Source organism: Chaetura pelagica, unplaced genomic scaffold (genome assembly GCF_000747805.2).
Source record: "Chaetura pelagica isolate M959 unplaced genomic scaffold, ChaPel_1.0 scaffold235, whole genome shotgun sequence".
NCBI classification, from domain to species: Eukaryota; Metazoa; Chordata; class Aves; order Apodiformes; family Apodidae; genus Chaetura; species Chaetura pelagica.
In genome coordinates, this window is record NW_009953215.1 from 1,867,965 (window position 1) to 1,889,433 (window position 21,469).

Sequence of the window (21,469 nt, forward strand, 5' to 3'; positions counted from 1 at the left end):
CAGCGCACGGGTCCTTCTTCCTCCGTACCCTGCGGCTGCTCCGTGCTGGGACGCAGCCCGGGGCCGGGCGGCCGGTGCCCCCGCTCCGGGGGGCCCCTGTGCCACAGTGCGGGGAGAAGTGGGTTCACTGGTCGTACCCTTATGTAACGGTGCAGCTACACAGGGGAGTTGTTGGATGCAGTCAGTCAGTTCTGTCAGTCTGTCTGTCTGTCTGTCTGTCAGGTGTTGTGTTGAGGAGCCCTGGGTTCCATCGTAGCCGTGGCCTTTAGGCAGAAACTTCGGTGTCCGAATGAAATCGAGCCATATGTTTGAAAGATGCTCTCAGTGCCCGGGCTGGGCTTGTGTTTAGGTGGTGCCTGTTTGCCCACATGAGAGAGGAGGATGAGAGTGCAGCCTTCTGTCTGGAAACTGCCTCCAGAGCTTCGGAAGGACAAGCGGGGAGTTTGCTGTTCAGCAGTGGTACGACCAGAACTGTAGTGGTAGCTGTTCTCACGGATTCCAGCTGGGTCAAAGATATGACAGGGACTTCATATGGAACTATGAGGAAGCTTGTCCTCTGTATCTGATCATTATTTTTCTTATTTTTTCTAAATTTTTGCTTCATATGGCATACTGTATTGTGACTATCCAAGGCAGTGACTAGTCTAGTCTAACGTGGATAGTTTTTATTGCCGTTTTCTTAGAAGTTCAGGTTTTCTCAGATTTAGAAGTCCCTTAATTTAGTATCTCTTTTAGCATAACTAAATGCTAATTGAATCTGGATTCTTAAAGAAGCCATTAACGAGCTGGCATGTTTTTCTTGAGATGCTTGGCGGAGAGTTCAGTTGTTTCTGCTTCATAAAATCGTTAACATATTGTATTCAGAGTTTAAATACCTAGAGTTTGACTTGCACAGGGAAAAGATAAGCCAGTTCTTGGAGTCGTGGTACCTGTAGCTTTTCTCGCATTCTGCAGCTATGGCAAAGTAAAACATTAAAGATTGAAACAAGGTGTCCCAGGTGGTTTTCTAATTGCTGAAGCAATTAAGTGCAACAGCCTGATAATACTAATAAGGTTGTTGATATGAATATACTGCTTGTTATTATATGCATCTATTCAGGTTTTTTCTTAATGTTGAAGTGCTGAGTACATCTCTCTCTACAGATTTCATAAGGAGAAATTGACACAGGTTGGATGTTGACTTGGAGAAGATAATTTAGAAGTTTAACATCTCTCCAGTACAGCTCTTACATTTGCACAATAACTAAACTAGGTTTGACAACACACGGAGATACTTTGATAAGCATATTGCAAATATGGGAGAAATAGCACCTATTCAGTGCCAGACAACTTCTTGAACACAAATTATAGTAGGGTAATGCTTTTAGCATTTATCATGGAGTTGAAATTAATTAACAGATTAAAAGAAAGCTTGATAGTTGGCCATTGTACTAAAGGTTGTGATAACTTAGAGTACAGTTTGGCTCTGTATTTGTGGACTGAGTTAACTAGTATAGCTCAATTAAAAAGAGACAAAGTACCAACTGTGTCAATAACAAAGTAGCAATTTGAACTCTATGATACACTGTTCTTATTTTGATGTCTCAGTTTGAAAAATAACTCACTGGAAGAACCAGATGTCCACAAAAATGAAACATTTTTGTGTATGTTCTTAAAGTGGTTTGTCATTACACAAGTGAGAGCACTGAAAACTGCACCTGAACTAGTAAAAAAAGTAAACTTCTAAGTGGGGTACTTGAAGCCCATATTGCTGTTGTATTAGTGTGCTGCGAACAGTGTTGGTGTTTCATGTGTGCTGTCAAACCTTTTTATAAATTGTGGTTTTGTATAGATATAGCATAGTTTAATTTTAGAGCGTGTCTCGCAAGGAAACATTGGTTTTGCTATTTTATGTATACAAGGATCTAACTGTTCCAGTTTTGAAGGAGTTGTAAGAAGGAAACAGAATTTTGCTGCCTTGCTCTTGCTCCTAAAAATTAATTTTTCTCATAATAATTTCTCAGGCCAATTCTAGTTTTTGGGGAGGTTTATTTCTGCAACTTCATAATGTTCTAAGTAAACAATACTCCATTTCTAAAGATGTTCTTAGAAGAAAAATTTTATCAGGGACATCTGGCAAAGGTGAGACCTCCATTAAGTTTGCCATCTTAGTTCAATAAAAATACTTGCAGCTTTTTGTTTTTCCGTGGGGATTTGACACTAAGTGTAACTCCTGCATGTTTATTTGGAACATTTCCCCCTAAAAAAGCATTTTCAGTTTTTCAGAGATGGTAAAAATATTTTTGTAAGCAGTGGATAGCTTCATGAGGTGGTCATCAAAATAGTTTCCTGCTCTTCTGAGTACAAAGAAAATTCCTCAGGTCTTCCCTGCTTTCAGCTTAACAAATTATTGCTCTTCACATAAGTTTTTTTCTGTTTATACAGTATAATAATATTTAAGAAAAATGTTCAGAGTTATCTTTTTGCCTTTTCTGTATTATAATGAATCTACCACTGTTTCTGGTATGGTATTATCTGCAAAGACTGCAAAATATATATATTCCTGTGTGTAAGCAAATCTGAAAATTTTAATGAAATTGTTATAGTTTAAAATGTGTGGGGCTTTTATTTCTGGATCAATAATAACAGGTTTTGTCTTCTGACTTTGAAGTTGGCAGTCATGCGGGCTGTAAGCTTTCTTGGCTTTGTAAGAAAACTGTAATTGCACATAGTATCTTTCAAAGCTGTTTGCCCAGATTTGAAGTTAGATATCATTAGGAGAGCAAGCATAACAGCATGGAAGACTGGGTAAAGTAACTTCCCTTAAATAAGTTTTTCTTCATTGCCATATCTACTCTGCAGAATCGTGACAGCCTATTAAGTGCCTCAGAAAAATAGGATCTATGTAAGGTGAATTGCCTACTTAAATGTTTTACTGTGATACCCTCACCTCTGTTCTTACAGAAGGTTGAGGGGAAACTTCATTTTCCGGGTCTTTGTGCTTCATAAAAGAGCAGAAGCCTACAATTAGGTTTCTAGTGATTTTTTTTTGCAGCAAGCTTGGTTATGTAAAGGTATCTGTTCTGTAAAGTAGTGGAGTGATTTATCATACATAAGAGATTAGATTATTTTATAATCTTATCTGTGTGAAATCTGTGGAGAGAAAAAAAAAAGCTGCAAAATATTTTTTTTTCTCCTTTTTCACACAACCTTTTTAATAATCGTCAGTTCTTCTAAGTCCATGCAAGATACAAGGTGGGTGGGCTTTCCTATTTTGTATGCTTTCTAGACCATTATGTATGTCAGTGAATTTCCTGTCTGGCTGAAAAATAGTAGTAGTTAACGTCAGAGTTTTGTTCCATTTTCTTAGATATGGTGTAAAGCCTTCACACTTAAATTGAAAGGCCTTTCAAACATGTTTTTAGTTGTTTAAGAAGCTATGCTTAAGAGCAGTTAGTTTAGGTTTAATTTATTCTACAAATATTCACAGAATCATACTTTTCTGTGTTTCTACCTTTCCTGAGACCCTGACAGTGATCTTAGTGAAAAGTGTTCCCAAAGCTTACTCGACCCAAGTTAGCTGAGTCTGTCCTTCCTGCCTTCCACTCCTGTGCTGGTAGTAGTGCTTCTGCACTCGTGCACACTTCTTTTCATAGAGGTGGTCTTAAGCTAATGCAGTGCCTAGAACCAGCTGGCTGTCCTGGCACAAGATGAGGGATGGGGTCTGGAAAGTTCAGACTTAGTTTCACAATAGATTTACAGCCTTACAATATAGGTTCCTGCACCTGGTTTTCCTAGTACTTATTTGTAGAATTTAACTGTGTAACAAACTTATTGGGTGCAAAAGTACCTATTCTCGGTTCTCCTATGCTTCTAAAGAAACTAGCTGGACTGTTCTTACAGTTGGAGAAAAATTATTTAAAAATCAGATGACAATGCATGGTGGTTGGGTTTTGGCGGTTTAGGCGATTCAACTAATGAGTGTTTGGTAGGAGAATACTTGGTATGCAATTTTGATGTGCTAAGGTGCCATTTGTTCATGGTTTGAAAAATTTTGCTGCTCCTTCTGCAGAAAGTTCTATATAATGAATCTGTCAACAGATTTCAGGGCTGAAAGTGTTAATCTGGTTAGCACTGATTCAGCATTTTATTTGGAGATGGACTTAACAGACCTGAGCACATTTTATAATTCTGAGTGTGTAAGGTATGTTTTATTTTAATGATGAGAAATAAATTCGTGTAACTGCATTTCACTAGCATCTCCTTTGACTATCATATTTTTCTGTGTAGAGACTTTTTCTGTAGTTACTATTACATTTCTTAATTAAAAATAACTTTTATGTCTTTTTTAATAGCTTACAGGAGTTCTAGATGATTGTTTATGCGACATAGAAAGCATTGATGACTTCAATACTTTCAAGATCTTCCCCAAAATACAGAAACTGCAAGAACGTGATTACTTCAGATATTACAAGGTACAGTACTTTCCTGAATAAGTGAGATCCAGAAAATATAGGGAAGTTTGCATATCAAATTTTTCTTCATTAAGTTGTTATTCAGAAGCTGACAACTCTTTAATTTGTAGCAGGTTTTCAACCCCTGACAGTTATGTTTGCAATACGTCATGTTTGCTGTGTTAATCCTGTCAGTGACAGTAAATCATGACTGCTTTCATTCAGCTGATAAGTGGTAATTTTACAGGTAGTGTCTTTGTTCTGCTGCATGTAGAAAAGGATTATATAGTAGCAACTTTCTGACAGTATGTAGTACTTGTCTTCTAAGAAACATGTGTAATTTGAAATGGAAATATCGCAATGACTTCCTTTTCTTACAAGTTGCTGTCGTAGTTCTGATTTTAGTATTTCCTGTCTATAGTGAACCATCATTCCTTTGAAAAAATGGTAAACTAATTCAATTTTCAAGTAGTGTGTAATATAACTGTTTTTGTAAACTTATTTTTTCTCTCTGTTAGAATCTGATGAGCTAAATAAGACTGCAAAGCCTGATACTTGTGTTTTCAGATATGCTTAACTTGAAAATGAGGCTGCATTTTGACTGAGCTAATCATATGGTTGCCTGCCACCGGAAGAACTGTACTCATTTAGGGCAGACGGTCCATCTTCTTCCTTACTTTATCTCTTGGGATTGTCTGGTTGAGCATTAGGCCAATGCATCTCTTTAATCTGGCAGATTTTTAGTTTCAATGTTTGGGCTTGATTGTTGGTGTTTGGTGTGTTTGGGTTTTTTTTGTGTTGGGTGTTTTTGTTGTTGTTTTGGTGGTGTGTTTTGTTTGTATTCCCAGATGAAGCAAGTTATCTAGCTGATCTGAACTTAGACAAGTATTAAACCTCATGCAAGGTGGGGTTATGAATGTGAGGAAGGAGAAAAAAGCACTAGAATCTTCCCTTTCTAGTCTGAGCAAGCAGTAATGTGTAACTTCGCCTTGAATCTCCTCCTGCTACATGATACAGTTCTAACTTCACTTTTCAGGAGAAACAAGATACATGCAACTTCAGTGATAATACATGATGTAGTAGTGGTAATTAGATTCTCCAGAAGCAGCAGTAAGATACAAAACAAAGTATTTGAAGAAGAGGAGCAACAGGTATAAAAGGTTTTATACAGCAGGAAGTTAATCCTGCAAATTTAGAGCTAAACCTTATTTCAACAGCAATTCTGCTGGTTTTTTTTAAGTCTTGCTAAAATTGTACAGGGTGGTTTTTATCTAGTGGATCACTTCTCAATGAAAGATATTAAAGGATAAAAGATTTTTGTCTCTAGAGTTTTATACATCAAGACACAAAATGTGGAAGCCTCATGATACAAAATCTAACTTTTATTCTATGACAGATACTGAATAATACTCTGATTATAACAAAATATAATACTTCAGACCCTGGAAAAAATAGAAGGATGTTCTGTGTAGTTGGTGCATGATTGGTATTGATTGAAGTTTAAGTGCTACACAACCTTAGTTTGTCTCAGAAGTGTGTGTAAAAACTGTTTTTAGTGCTTTTTTAATAATTCTGGGGCTAGTGTGTCTTAATTTGCAGGTGTTCTTTCTGATTAAGCTTCACTTAATATGCCAGTTTTATTTACAGTGTTCCTCTGTGTCAGAACAGTGACTACCTTATTACTTACATCTTCCTAAGTGTGTTACCATTTGTTAAAATTTATTTTTAAAAAGACTGAAGTCTAATCATGTTAGCTTGTCTTTTTAAATTTTTTTTTGGTAGAAATTTGTGGAAGGGGCATGTTTTATATTACAGATCTTATTCTGAAGATTATGTAAAATGTGCTTTATTTAAAATGATGAGGAGTAAACAAGTACAAAAAACCCTAAAGTTTTACATATTTATTTTTCTAGGGATGGTGTTTGTGGGTTGAATAGAGGAGATAGGTGGTGGGAAATCAACAAAAATCTCTGCTTTTAATGTGTCTGTGCTAGCATGGCTTGAGTTGTAACTAGAAGATCGTTGTCATCACTCCTAAGAAGCTGCACCATCTGCTTAATGTCCTTTTAGGTTTTTAATGTTTTAAAGCTGAATTTATACTTCCCAGTCACACTGAACATCAAAATGGAAACTTGGAAATAGTCTTTCTTTCAGGTGTTATGTAGCAGTTAACTTTGTGTGCATATTTTGAAAATACAGACAAAACTTACTTGCTGGAAGGTTCGGTAAAGGAATTCAGTACAATAAAGGGCAGTTGAGCAAATGAAGCATTAAGTTTTGCTCTTTAGGGATCTTTTATGGTATTGATAGGACAGTTGAAGAGGGAATTTTTTTTGTTTGTTTGTTTGGGGTTTTTTTGCTATAATTTGGGTATGCAGTGCCACAGAACAATTTATCCTTCAAGCATTAAAGGTTGTTTATCTATTTCTGGTGCATAGAACCAGAACATTTTTCTTAGCTGTCAATATTAAGAGAATAGACTGGAGGGATAGTAAAATCTGCCTATAATTAATCTCAGAGTCTTCATGTTGTGCCTGATTTGCATCAGAGGCATATTGATCTAGTTTTCCTTATTCTTAGTATGATATGTATGATGTTGGGGGAAAAATAATAATAATTTTTTTTTTAATAGAAGAGGGTCTGGTTTGACAATTCTGTGGATGTAGTCCATGGGCTTCCATTACTGTGTCCCTCCCAAAAAAAAAGGCCACTTAATGCAAATCAGTGTTTCAGTGTGAATTTACTCTGCCAGTTAAATGTGTTCAAAGCATAAAGGTTTGGGGTTTTTTAAATGCAATGATTATTCAGAATGGCTCAGTGATTTAATTTTTTCTCCAAATTAAAAGATTCAGTAGTCTGTATCTTTTATCATAGCAGGAACCCTTCAGGTACTACATGAAGTGGATTCCAAGTTCATCAGTGCATGGGATTTAGAGTTCAGTTGCAAATGCTTTGCCTAAAGTGCTACTCTGGCACTATTTTACTAGTTACTTAAGATTTGTTTCCTGTCTGTGTTTCTCCTTATGTGAAGTGAAAGTAAAGGCTATAAATAACATAAATTAGAAAAGTGTTCCTATATGTAAGGGGAAAACATGTTTTTCTGAAGACTAAATTAATTTAAGTGTTTAGTCTCAATCTTTTATATATAGCAAGAATAGTGTTCTTTGTAGTGTGCAACTATGAATTTACTGTATGGGTTTTATTTTTTCCATATGATAGCATAAGGATTAGTTTTCTGACTTGAGATTTATAGATTAGTAAAGAGTTTTTATCTCTTGCCACCTAGTAGATACTAATATATGAGGTACGCTCTGTCTTTGTTGTGCTATTTGACGAAATACAGCAGTACTAATCATCACAAGATTTGTTGGTAATGTTTTTGAAGTGGTTTATTTTCCATTATTTATTTGTACTATACCAGCTCTCTATTTTGAGGCCATTGTGATACTTATTTTTTCCTTGAATAGCTATGATGTGCAGTATGTTTATCTGTTTTTATTGCTTGAAATCTGAAGTCATCCGAACACTTATTTGAATTGGTAAACTTGTGCAGTAGTCTGTCCTCCATCAAATGTATTTTCTTGATCAGTATAGTACAACTATTTTAGAACTACATATGTCTGGTATGCCTTCTTTTTTTGTAGTTTATTTACTGCTTTGAAGTTATGTTAGTGGTGAGAGATTTAGTTTGGGCTTTAATATACTATGTGTTTGTGTCCACTGGAGACCATTATGACTAATAATTGCACTGCAGCGAACTTCAGCTTATATACTCAGAGGGAGAGTAGTTAAAAAAACACAATCAGCCAACTAAAGCCTCACAAAACTGTCCAAACTTTAAGTACTAAATTTAACCCTTTTTCCTTGTATCCTGTCCTTCAATTTGAAAGGATTTCCTGATACTGAGCACTCCTTCTTTTAGAGTTGTCTTAAGTAAGTGTTGATTGTAAACTTCTGTTTTTGTATATTTAGGTCAACCTGAAAAGACCATGCCCATTTTGGGCTGATGATGGCCATTGTTCTATCAAAGATTGTCATGTAGAGCCTTGTCCTGAGGTATGGATCAAATAATATAAAATAGAAAAAGGTTATTTGGTTAAAAAGTTTGCTAATTACTAATACTATACTAACAATATTTACTAATGAGAAATATAAGTGAAACACTGACAATAAAATAATTTTCCATTTCAAAAGCAGAAATACAACCCAAGTATTTTAAGGTCTTAGTCATTTTACCAATAAAACAAATAGCTATAAGAATAAGTCACTTCTAAGGTGTAGCACTGTTTTGGATATAAAATGTTGATAAGGTAAAGGAGCAAGGTAATTATTTTAAAACTAGTTTACTTTGACCTCTGTAGGAATGATATTTAATTTTTAGATTTTATTCAAGCATAATAAATTGTATGAACAGTGTAAAACTGTTTTTCTTCTTTGTTTTAGAGCAAAATACCTGTTGGAATTAAAGCTGGGAGCTCTAATAAAGTAAGTAGTAATTAATTTTTAAGTTTTTTGGGGTTTTTTTGTTTTGTTTTTTTTAATCATAACTTTATAGTAGCTGTGTCACTTTTTATTACAAACCCCTCAGTCTTGGCATAGTGATGAAATTGTTAACACGACTGATCAGTTCCTGAATGCAGCTTTACATTTTTACTTTTATGTGTGATTGTGTTTCTGACATACCTACTACTCCAAGTCTGTCATAGCTTGAGAGCTGGTCCAGACTAAATCAGTGAATGACCAGGGACAGCACTACATGGCCAAGAATGCCTGATGCAAAATTCTTTGCTCATTTCTGAGTCACCTTCTGTAAAGCCATAGGCTAAGATGCACAAATACAGTGACAGTGCAGTCTTTTGGAAGAATCATACATAAACACAACCTCCAATGTTACAAGAACTTGAACAATTACATGTAGTTTTGCCATGTCTAGTCTTGAGCGGGTCATTTATCTAAACAAGATTTGGTTGTTAGTCTAAAGACAATTTAGACTGAAGTGATCGCTGCAAGCTTAAGTAGTCAGTCTGTGCTGTTGCTTTTGCTTGCTTCTCTCCAAGCCATCCTTCCCAGATCACCAGGTTGGAAAAGACCTCTAAGATCATCAAGTCCAACTGTCAACCCAACACGACCATGCCAACTAAGCCATGTCCTGAAGTGCTGCTGTGTATTTGCTGCAGTTGTTTCCTTTGAATTGCCTTGCAGTCTGTGGCAACCAGCTACAGTACTGAAATTGAGCAATTCCACACCTTTAATCTGTAGTAGAGCAAAGACAGTAATATGTACTGCTTTTTGGTCAGAAGACAAAATACTCTGTAGGAAAATGATTCAGTTAAAGATCTGTCTTGCAGCAAATTAAAAATAGACAATCTCATTTAATATCCCTTCTAAGGAAACATCAAACTCGGTATGAATGTTTTGTTTCAAGGACTATTCAAGTACTGTGCTATTAGCTTGTGCATGATCCATTTAGGAAAGTTCTGAATCTCTTAGATTGGCTAAAAAAACACCACCTCTGGGGACATACTTGTCCAGCTTTTCTCTTTCAGCCTGATAGTGTCTGCCTTAGAAAGGTGAAAACAACCAAAGGCATCTTTTTAATAATGAGAACTGTAATCTCTTGGGTAGAATTCAGTGGTCTAAGTGCTTGGCTTCTGTGCAGTTTTTTATTGCCCTTCTCTCCTAATTTAGATGAACATCTAGATTTATTTAAGCTTTCATTGGGGAGTTTTTTGTTTGTTTGCTAAACCACAGAGAGACAAGTTCTTATTTTGAAAGCTCATCTAGCCATAAAGACCACTTGCACAGCTTCCCCACAGAAGTGCAGTTAGCAACAGAGGATATGTTTTGAAATCTTAGTACTGACATAAGCTTTTTGAAATGGTGCTGGAGAGGCACATAGTATCCCTTTCTGTAGTCCTGTTTCATTGGAGTGGTGAACACATTTTGAGGGGACATTAAAGAACTGTCATGACAGCTACTCTGTGAATCTTTGAAGCAAGATACAAGATGCAGTAACTCAAGGTTACAACATTTAGTATTTTCCTGCCCACCTCTTTTCTGTTTTCCTCTAGAAGCTGCTCTTAGGAGATCCTGCTTGGGCAGGAACAGTTTTTGTCCTGATCTAGTGAGTGGTCACAGAGCACTGCTCTGGTAGCTGTTGGTGTTAAACGCTGGAGAACAGTGAAGCCTGGAAACATGATATGAGACTTGCATATTTGTTCTATTTGAAACTTTAAATTTAGGTTTATGTTCTTGACAGTAATTCTTTTTCACATCAGAGTAGGGATTGGTTTGCAACTCCAGACATGCAGAATGCTTACTTCAGTATCTCAGTATGTTATTTCATTAGCAGTATCTTTTTCATTGTTTGTCAGGTAGATTCCTTGTTCAGATTTTCCCTTACGTCATTCATACAATGCTAAAAAATGAGCCCTCACACCTGGTAAATACAATAAATTTGAGAATTTCCTTCTAGAGTATTTATTTCTTCTGAACAAAGCCCCTAATATCGTTTAAATTATTTGGATTTTTTCAATCTGCTTCACTTCAGTAGTTTCTATTATTGTTCCTTATATTGGTTCTGGCAAATGCATTTTTAAAGCAAGTCATCTTGCTTGCACATCTGAATAGTTTTAATTAAATGCTTTCTTTTTTGAATATATATGTAAAAGCTACCAGTTGTGTAAATGATTAAATAATTTTTTGCATTTCTTGAGGCTGTGTTAAAGTAGAAATCTGTAAACGTAAGCTCAGTCTACAACAGAAAACACAAACACGTGCACAAGAAAAAAAAAAACAAAACAAAAAAACCCAAAAAAACCTCAAAAAAGGAAACTGGGTTTGTTTATCTTTTAGGAGAGCCCTGATACTACCTATTATATTCCAAAACTGTTAGAAGGATTTTTTTTTAGCTTTAAGCTGACAAACTTAAAATCCCTGTGAACATAACCATATTATTGTAGAATAGTGCAATTTAATTCTTTAAATGCTTTCCTTAGAGGTATTCTAACAGTAAGTTTATTTTAGTGGATTACTTTAAAAAAAAACAAAACCGTAGAATCAGAGTTTAGCTTAAATATTTCAGTGCTGGCTTTAAAGTAATAAACACCTGAGTTCTACTTGAAAAGCCTCTCTCCAGACCTGTGCATGTCTAGAGCATGCTAATGAACAGCATTAAATTAAACATGAGGGGAGAATGGCCAAAACTGGTACATATCCCTACTGGACTGACCAATGGAACTTGAGGTATGATTGTGCTTGCAAAATACAAGGTATGGTTAGAGGTGTGACACTGCTTGTCTTCCAAGATCCTTCTACAATTATATAAGCATCTGAAACACTTTAGAACTCCATTTAATTTTGACAAACAAAAAAGCAAAACAACAGTTTTTGAACATAGTTAGCTGTATTTTCTGTGACAGCTAAATCCACAGAGCAAAACTGTCCTGATAAAATCAAGTGATAAAAAATAGAAATGAGAAATGTTACAGAATTACTCACTGCTTCTAGAATTGGAGGATTTTCCATGATACTAGGTGATTCACTGCTAAATGTAGAAATACTTTTCATACCACCTGTTCTCAGAGAGTTTTAGGTAATTCATTTGTATATTAATATGAACTTTCTTACAGTATTCAAAAGTGGCAAATAATTCCAAAGAATTGGAAGACTGTGAGCAAGCTAACAAACTGGGAGCAGTTAACAGTACCCTAAGGTATGCTGTGATTTACAATAGTACAAAAATATAATAAAGGAGCATTTCATTTTGTCTGTCTTGTTTTTGTGATGTGCTGGGTTTTGTTCTTCATTCTTTCCATAGCCCATTAGAAAGTAAATGTGCAATGATGCAAGAACACCTGAAGGTAAAGGTATTAAGTGACAAGTAGACTTTGTTATATTTTCTTTTTTTCTAAGTACGCTTTGATATTATTTGAAAAAGATATCTTACAGCATCAAGAGTCAGAGGAAACTTGTAAATAAACCCACCTTTTTTCTACTTTTTACCAGTATCAGTTGTTATTTTTGATGACTGTGCTGGATTAAAGGATTTTGTCCTGCTCTGTCCCTCATTACACTGACGTACCTGTTTGTGATCATTCAGTGAGTCGGATCAGGGACCTTGTGAGTTACTTTTGTTGTTGACAAAGTTATTTTTAGCTTGGATCAATTCCCTGATCTTGCTTATTGCATGGCACAGTCACAGTTGGGTGGAAGGAATTTTTCAGGATGGTTTTGCCCCTGAGTAGGAAAATATGTGGAATGGCACTTAAAAATACTTGAATTCTACTAGATTCCCAGCTTTTAAGAAGTAGAAATAAGAAAAGGTCTGGTGCCTTTGGCCATAGATTGCAGTAGTTCTACGTTAGAAGAATGTTGAAACTCTTTCCTGTTTGGAAAAATGGGACTGCCATGAAAAGGCAACTGCTTCTGTCTTGTGTTTGGTGCTGTAAACCAAACTGAGTAAAGGCCTTATTCAATATTTTCCAGGGGAAATGAGAAACTATTGACTCTCTTTTGCTGTAGAGCAAAAGAATACGAGATTGAGTACACATATGGAGAGCTAAAGAGAATGCCTTTTAAGAGAGTAGGATAGATGATTAAAGTTGGGAAAGGGCAGGTAATAGATCCTGTCGTCCATGAAGAGTTTATGCTTTGTAGGCAAACCTTCTTGTTCCCTACCTAGCAGTGCATCATCTGCATGGTTTTGGGATATTTTCCTTTCTCAACTGTATTGTTTGTGATTACCAAATCTTGTCTGCTAGTAATTACTAGAAAAGTTCCTTGTTTGATGTCAAGTATAAAGTCTTCTATTGTGATTTGGCTGAAGGTTAGAAATGTATCTTGTTATAGAATTGTCTCTGCTTGTAGAATTGAGCTAGTACTAATTTGATCAAACAAAATACGTTGCTTTCATTATTTTGGAGTTCCCAATTTTAACTTTGCTTGTGGTTTTCTCTCTGTAGTGTGGCATCACTAGTTATATTCTGCACATATGCACACAAGAAGGCTTTCCCTTTTCAGCACTGCTTGTATTGCACAGTGTGGGAACTTTAAAGTGCTTATCTTTATGGTACAAGTACACCTTTGAAAATGCTATAGTGCGTGGAGTACCATTGTGATTTAAAAGGCTTGAGACAAGTAATAGAGTAATTTAAGATGTCCAGTTTCCCACTAAAAATCAGGCTAACTGGTGTAGATCTTCTTGAAAATACAGTTCAAGAAAATATTATTTCTCCCCTGCCTCCCCAGGTAACAGCTGCTGAAATAGTACTTTGAAAAATGTTAAAAATGTATAGTATGAAAATATTTTACCAAGCTCTTACTGAAGGAGGAGAAGTCACTGCCAGTGCACAGTTTGTTGCAGTAATGATGGTGAAATCTTTCTTGCTGTCTGACAATAAAATTACTTTGAAGCATTGCAGTTGATGCCTGCGTGAATCTCTGTGCGGTTAACAAGCAGTAACTCCATATATTCTCAAGTGTCAGATACAGTAATCCAGAATTCATTTCCAAATTAACTACTATAAGTGGATTGTGTTTCTTTCAGTACCTCTTACTGATGTTGTTCATTTAAAAGTTTAAAATCAAATGTATTTTCTTCCCCTCAGTAACCAAAGTAAGGAGGCTTTCATTGACTGGGCAAGATACGATGATTCACAGGATCATTTTTGTGAACTTGATGGTAAAATGTTTAAGCTTTTTCTGAGTGTTTGTCTTATTTGCTGTCTTTTAAAAAGTACAAAATATTATAGTTTCTCTGCAAATAACTTTTTTTTTTGAAGTTTCAATTTTGTGCTAAATGGCGATGTGACAGTTCATACAATCTTACATGCAAAGTGCAATTTTTTAAATGGAGCATGTGGTAGTCACCACAGTGCACATTCAGTTGCCCCCTGTCAGTATAGTGAACAGAAGACCTTTTAGGGAAATACGAAAAAGGTAAATAGGAGGAGTTTAGCATATATTTTTTAAAAAGCTTTTTCTTACAAAAGAGTTGTATAAATATAAAAAAAATTGCTTGCACCTACTTCAGTTTCTTACTACTAAATTATTTTTGTTGCCATTATACTGCCTATGCTTGGGCTGAGTTTGTTCCTCCTCTGGCCTCGCTCTGTTTCCAAATGATCTACACTAAGTTAACTCTTATTTGCAAAGACTTTCTTACTGTTAAAACACTAGGATACTAGATTGTCTTCCCTCTTCTCCACATATGCAAGTCCTTTTATTTGTTTGTAACATTCAGAACTCACAGAAATGTTTTTCAGATAAGCATGAGGATTGCCAAATTCAGCAATGACTGCTAAAGGCCTTTTTAATAAATACCTTAGGAAGTGTTCTATGCTAGGAAGACTAAAGGCATAATGCAGGATGTTTTAATCTACCTTTAGGATGATAATGTTTAATGTCACCTGAGAAGAAGCTGTAGTGGACTTAGCAACTGCAGTTTTCTTTCAGCACTTCTGCTGTGTCTTACCTGTGAAATTTTCTATTATAAACTGTTTCTGTAAAAATATTCAATACGCGTTACTGTAGACCTGAACTATTATATGCAGTAAGCTGCTGTTGTCCCTACTATCTTCAAGCTGCCTACTTACTTAAGAGGACTCAGTTGGGAAAGGTTTAGTTTAGGAGCATTTTTTTTAGAAATAATGCTAGCTCAAGTAGTTCCTTATTCTACCACCTTCTCTCCTTACATTATGCCCTGCTGAAGGAGGGTGTACTGCCCACAGCTTGTTCTTCCAGTTCTTTTTTTTTTTTTTTTTGTTGGACTAGCTGCATCTTTCTGCATGGTAAGCTGATTCAGCTTACTTGAATAGCAAGAAAGTAAGTTGACATCTCAGTGCTATCTCCTAGATTGTTGGGATGGACTGGCTTGTCAGGTGAGTTTGTGAGCTGGAGCAGGAAGAGGTGTGAGAGAAAAACTTTTAGTCTTCACCTCCTCTCTTCCTGGTGGTGAGAGAGTTCTTAATTTACTCAACTGTGGCACAAAACTGTATAATCAGTTTTGCTTTTTACTAATTTTTTTTGTTGGGCTTAATGATAAACTAGATAAGGGAATTGATCTAGCTGAAAAAAATTTCATAACCCGAGTCAGCTTTCCATCCTTCTGTTGCTCTGCCCCACAGACTCAGTTTTATGTGGATAATGAGAAGAAAAAGTGGAGACCTGAAGTGACCAGGAAGTGTGTAGGAACTGCTTAGGTTAGCCATGTTGTCAAAGAAATAAATAAAGCTGTAATTTGATTGTACCATCTGGCACTCCCTGTGGTGTTGTGTGTCTTGTGTCTGTCTCTTTTTTTTGTTTTTGCTATTACTGCTGAAGTGATGCTTAACTGCTCATGCAGAATCATCTCTTCTTTTTAGAGCAGTTTTCACTCTGTTTCTGTGGCTCTTTTTGACATCTGAGGACATACTCTGTGTGACTGCTTGGCCTATTCCTATAAATAAGTCTCTGGACCACTGGCTTGTATTGTATGCAGGTTTCCTTAAGCATGAGTTGCTCTTGACCTAGAATTTCAAAGAGAAGGGAATTCTTCCTGCTTTTTACTGGTAGCTTGAAACTTAAGTTACTATTCGTATGGAGTTTTCAAGCAGAGAAAGTACTGTTTCACAATTTTATTTGGGTATGTTGCCTGAATTTGCAGTGAACTTTAGAGGTGAGGGTATAACTTGTTGAAATGCTGCTTAAATAACACATTTCTTGCCATAAGCAACAGAGTATTCTGCAGTATGTTGGAAGTTTGTTCAATTAAGCAATGGAATCCAGACTTTCTGCCAGTATACAAGGTTATGTTGGGGGGAAAAAAGGAATTTAGCTAATCAATATGCAGTAACTACAAGAGGCACTTCTTTGACCTTGTCTTTGTTAAGAAGCCCCTGTAGCAGTGTACCCATTTCAACAAAACAAACCCCCCCAACCAAATACTGCCTCAGACATAGTAGAAATTCTGGCCACACGAGACTTTGGAATAAATTATATATATTTTTAGCTTTCTATTTAGTGCATATATTGCTGTATTTTTACATACAAGGCATTTCTAATCCAGCTTGAAAACAGCGTAGTATTTTATGAAGACCTCTTGTTTATATTTAATTCTATGTGACTTTTAAAAATTGAATTTTTTTTTTTAAACAATCAGTTTGAATATGTAACAAAAGATTTCTTATTTAGATGAGAGATCTCCAGAAAAATGCTGAACCCAGAACGTTACACGGGATACAAGGGGCCGTCTGCTTGGAGAGTGTGGAATAGCATCTATGAAGAAAACTGCTTCAAGTAATTGGGAGGGACAGGAAGTCTGTTTCTTATATCTATGCTTCAGTTTAGCTTAAAACTGATTTTTGTGTTTTCTGACTTCTTTTCTAGGCCTCGATCTGTCTATCGTCCTCTAAATCCACTGGCACCTAGTAGGGGTGAGTCTTGTCTGTTTTGCTTTCTAATGCAGTTCTTTTACCATAGTGACTATTTCAGTACAAGTGATACAAATATTAATCTTAGTCTGTAGTTGCTCATTTTGCTTTATTAATTTTCTGTGTAGAAGTAGCTGTCCATTTTCAATATTTAGTCTAAGGTTTGTGATAACTTGTTACAAACATGCTTTAACCTAAGGCAAATTAATAGGCTTATTAATGTCAGGTCAGCTACTGTGAAAACTTAAGTAAGTCTCTGTTTAGTAAGTGTCACAGTATTTTCCAATGTGGATTGGAAGGAGTTAAATTTAAACAAAAATTTCAGTGCTCTTGCTATCTTCTTGTATATTTTTTCCTAGAGCATTTAATTTATTCACTTGAGCTCATAATCATCCTAGTGTAATGTAGCTGTATGTTTTCCATCCATAGATTTAGTGCATTACAAGTGTACAAGTAATTGCATTATTTGAAGTAAGAGTGGATACTTAGGAAGGCTCAGTTATCTTCAAAAAAAAGTATGCCAGTGACTTGGGTTTTAAGTTTTCAAATTTAAATTGAAAACTATAACCTGTGCTTCTCTGCTAGTATGTCTCATTTCTATTAAAAATTAACTATTATCCAATAGCTCAAGCTTACAGAATCATAGAATGTCCTGGATTGGAAGGGCCTCTAAAGGTCATTAGTCCAATCACGCTACAGTAAGCAGGGACATCTCATGCTAGAACAGATTGCTCAGAGCCCCATCAAGCCTGACCTTGAATGTCTCTAGGGATGGGGCCTCCACCACCACCTCTCTGGGCAGCCTGTTCCAGTGATCCACCACCCTCATATTAAAGAAATTTTTCCTAATGTCTATCCTGAATCTACCCTTTTCCAGCTTAAAATCACTACCCCTTGTCCTGTCATTACATGCCTTTGTAAACAGCTCTTCCCCAGGTATACACAGATAAAAATAATTGTAAGAGCAGTTTAACTCAAGGATCAGAATTTCAGAAGAGTGCACTGGTCAGATTGTTGAATAATGTGAACTGAAGACGAAAACTTCCTAACTTATCTTTCTGAAGTTAAAATATAGCTCTCAAGAATACATAAATTAGTTGCTACTAAGATTTCAAATTCTTAGTGACTTTAATTATTATAATGTGTTTAGTCTCAGGTAGTCTGGAGGAAGAGGATGAAATTAGCCTAGTTTTTGTAGATTAAATAAGGTTTCTTGTACTTTTTCAGTATTTGTAGTAAAGCTTGTGTTTCATTACTATTTTGCAGTGGAAATTATCTTTTGAATGCTTATGGATTTTTTTCTTTCTTTCTTTTTTTCTCTAAGGAGGAGATGATGGTAAGTCATCTTATTTTGCTTTACCTGCAGAAACGAAGCAAGGATTAAAGAGTTTTGGACGTGTGATTTTTTTTTTTTCACTTTATTGTTATTGCATTAAAGGGCAGGGAAGTTATGTTTTAATGCAGGTGATTGATCAGAAAATATTTTTATTGGAATAATTATTTCATTTGGAGCACGGGGAAGAAGTGGATAAGAGCAAAATACAGTTCTGTTCTTGGTTCTTGTCCTTATAACAGAATATGTATTGTGATAATGTTATTAGCAAGATAACTAGAGATGCATAAATTAAAGGATTCTTGGGTCCCCTCTAGAGCCCCATTGATAGTGATGTCAGATCCCTTAAAAGAAGAGGGTCAGTTTCTTGTGTACTTTCTTGAATGTCCTTGATTTTGGTAAGGTGGGGAGAGGGGCGGGGGATGGGGAGGAAATGTATGGTCTGTCTACAGAGAGAGAGACTTAAGTTTTTTTCAGTCAATTCAAAGTTTTCAGGCAATAGATGTAAGCCTACCCAAAACCTCCAGTCAGTAGCAGTCAGGGTAGGGGCTATCAGATATAATTACCATTGTGTCTTTCACCACTACTGCATATCATCAGGCTTGTGCTTTCATACACTTCTAAATGCCCTGACCAGTAGCTCAGTCATGCTTGCTCATGTATTTCTTCTATTCTGACCCCAGCAGATTTAAACTAACCTCAGAGTTCAGTCATTTCAGTGCCTGTTCTCAATTTAATAGTTAAAAGAGTTTTCTCTATGTCCAGATGGCAGCTAAGGTTAGTCTTCATAAAGATACTGTAATGCTGAAAATTAATTTTGTTCATTTAACTATATACTTTGTATTTACAGGAGAATCTTTCTACACATGGCTAGAAGGTAAAATCTCTTTGATGGGTTAATATAATGTTAAATTCACTAGAAGAAACACCGTAGTACTTTTTCCTGTCCCCAAGTGTTTTTCGCAGTGAAGGCTTTTTAAGAAATTGTGCAGAGCTTCTGAGTGTCATTCAACTAATATTTTTTTCTTGAGGGTCTTTGGCAATCTTTTCACTTAGATGGTATACTCCTTAGACCCTCCAGTGTTATATTTTTTTATAAAGGAGTTACTTCAATACCAGTTACTTTGAAAGCAGGGACATGATTATTAGTGACATGACCAAGTATTTTTATTTGAAAACAGATTTTAAAAATTGAAAGCTTTTGATGGTTCTGTTCCTAGTATATAAACTAACAGAAGTTGCTTTTTATTAATATTTAAATAAAAATTATTATTGGAATAGCATTTTGGAGGTGTTAGGAAATATAAATTAGTTTAATGTACTTAATTTTAAACTTAGTGCATTCTGCCTTTCATAAGCCTGTGTTTGTCTTGTTGAAAATAACCTAACTGGTGCTGTGGTAGAAAAGTATACAAATTTACATTGAACATGTAAACACTAAAATACCAGATAGTGAGTGTCAAACTTCATTCTTAGTACTGCTTTATCTCAAAAATAAGAATTGAAGTTTTCCTATGGATATAAGAGCTTATTAACAATGCTCAAGTACTGTAATTATAACTCTTGAAAGCTAAATGGTGCAGACTGGTGTCCCTGAAATGTCAAGGTTTATTCATTTGAATTCCTCCTTTCTGGTATTTAGTTTGGGGTCTGTTTGTCTTTTTTCCTGAGCAGGTCTTTGCCTGGAGAAAAGAGTGTTTTATAAACTCATTTCTGGACTTCATGCTAGTATCAACTTGCATCTGTGTGCAAATTATCTTCTCGAAGGTAATTTAAGTCATGTTAAAATTGCTGAATGCAATTCTCTATTATCTCTAACATGGATTTGGACTTTTTTTTTCTGAAAATTTTTGATATATGCTTAGTTGCTTGCTTTTGCTAAGTGTGTATGTTTTACCAGGCATGCCCTTTTTTCTTCCTCTTTGTAGAAACCTGGGGGAAGCCCCGCTGGGGACCAAACGTGAAAGAGTTCACTCGCCGCTTTGACCCTGTTGAAACAAAAGGAGAAGGACCAAGGAGGCTCAAAAACTTGTATTTCTTATATTTGATAGAGCTGCGTGCTTTGTCAAAGGTTGCACCCTACTTTGAACGTTCAGTGGTTGACCTTTACACTGGAAATGGCCATGAGGATGCTGAATCTAAAGCCCTCTTACTAGATATCTTCAGGGATACAAAGTAAGGCATCAGGTTTCTTTTTATGAATAGTTTAAAATTCTCTGTTATATTGGCAAGTGAGAATAGATTATTTCTTTATGGGATAGGACAAGGAGAGTGGAATGAGGAAATAAGTAATGGGAGAGAGGAAGAGGAATTTGTACTTTTGATGGGAAGAGAATAATATTTTTGAGATTTTAATATACCAGTCTTTAAAAAAAATCACACCACAGACAGACAAAAAAAATGCCACACAACAACCTGGGCTAATCCCTATTTGGTTTTTTTTCTGATTCTCCAGTATAAGATGGGCATTATTTATTTTGAAAAGGAAAATAGAAGAATTAGAAAATAGAATCATAAAATTGTTTTTGTTAGAAAAGACCTTGATGATCATCAAATTCAGCCTTTAACCCAGTACTGCCAAGACCACCACTAAACCATGTCCCTGAGCACCACACCTATGCATCTCTTAAATACATCTGGGGATGGTGACTCAACCACTTCCCTGGGCAGCCTGTTCCAGTGCCTGACAACCCTTTTGGTGAAGACATTTTTCCTAATTCGCAATCTAAACCTTTCCTGGCACAACTTGAGGCCATTTCCTCTTGTTCTGTTGCTTGTTAGTAGGGAGAAGAGATCAACCCCCACCTCACTAACACCTTCTTTCAGGTAGTTGTAGAGAGCAATAAGGTCAGCCTCAGCCTCCTTTTCTCCTGGCTAAACAACCCCAGTTCCCTCAGACACTCCTCATAAGGCTTGTTCTCCAGTCCCTTCACCAGCTTCATTGCCCTTCTCTGGACTCACTCCAGCAGCTCAATGTCCTTCTTGTAGTGAGGGGCCCAAAACTGAACACAGTACTCGAGGTGCAGCCTCACCAGTGTTGAGTACAGGGGAACAAGCACTTCCCTAGTCCTGCTGGCCACACTATTTCTGATACAGCTGTTTCTGATTATTAGTGACAAATCCAACTTCTATAATAGACTTAACCTCTGGGGTTTCAGCCTTCCCTTCTTCCTTCTGTTTACTCTGTAAAGTTCTTTAGTCAAGTTCCTTTGCTCACCTTTTTGCTGATCTTTGTGGCTGGTAACATACTCTGTGGCTTCATTGCTGTCCCTAATCATAATATTGCTTGGAAT

At 36.1% G+C, this 21,469-nt stretch overlaps 1 protein-coding gene across 1 annotated transcript in view; it reads left to right on the forward strand.

Annotated features, from left to right (window-relative positions):
• ERO1LB (ERO1-like beta (S. cerevisiae)) overlaps nt 1-21,469 on the forward strand; it is a 34,010-nt gene that overhangs the window by 8,056 nt on the left and 4,485 nt on the right. Inside the window, 12 exon segments of the mRNA XM_009997599.1 lie at nt 4,335-4,454; nt 8,406-8,489; nt 8,877-8,918; nt 12,065-12,147; nt 14,042-14,115; nt 16,605-16,619; nt 16,622-16,709; nt 16,800-16,846; nt 18,168-18,179; nt 19,027-19,053; nt 19,851-19,943; nt 20,105-20,351. Coding sequence (XP_009995901.1) covers nt 4,335-4,454; nt 8,406-8,489; nt 8,877-8,918; nt 12,065-12,147; nt 14,042-14,115; nt 16,605-16,619; nt 16,622-16,709; nt 16,800-16,846; nt 18,168-18,179; nt 19,027-19,053; nt 19,851-19,943; nt 20,105-20,351 — 932 coding nt within the window.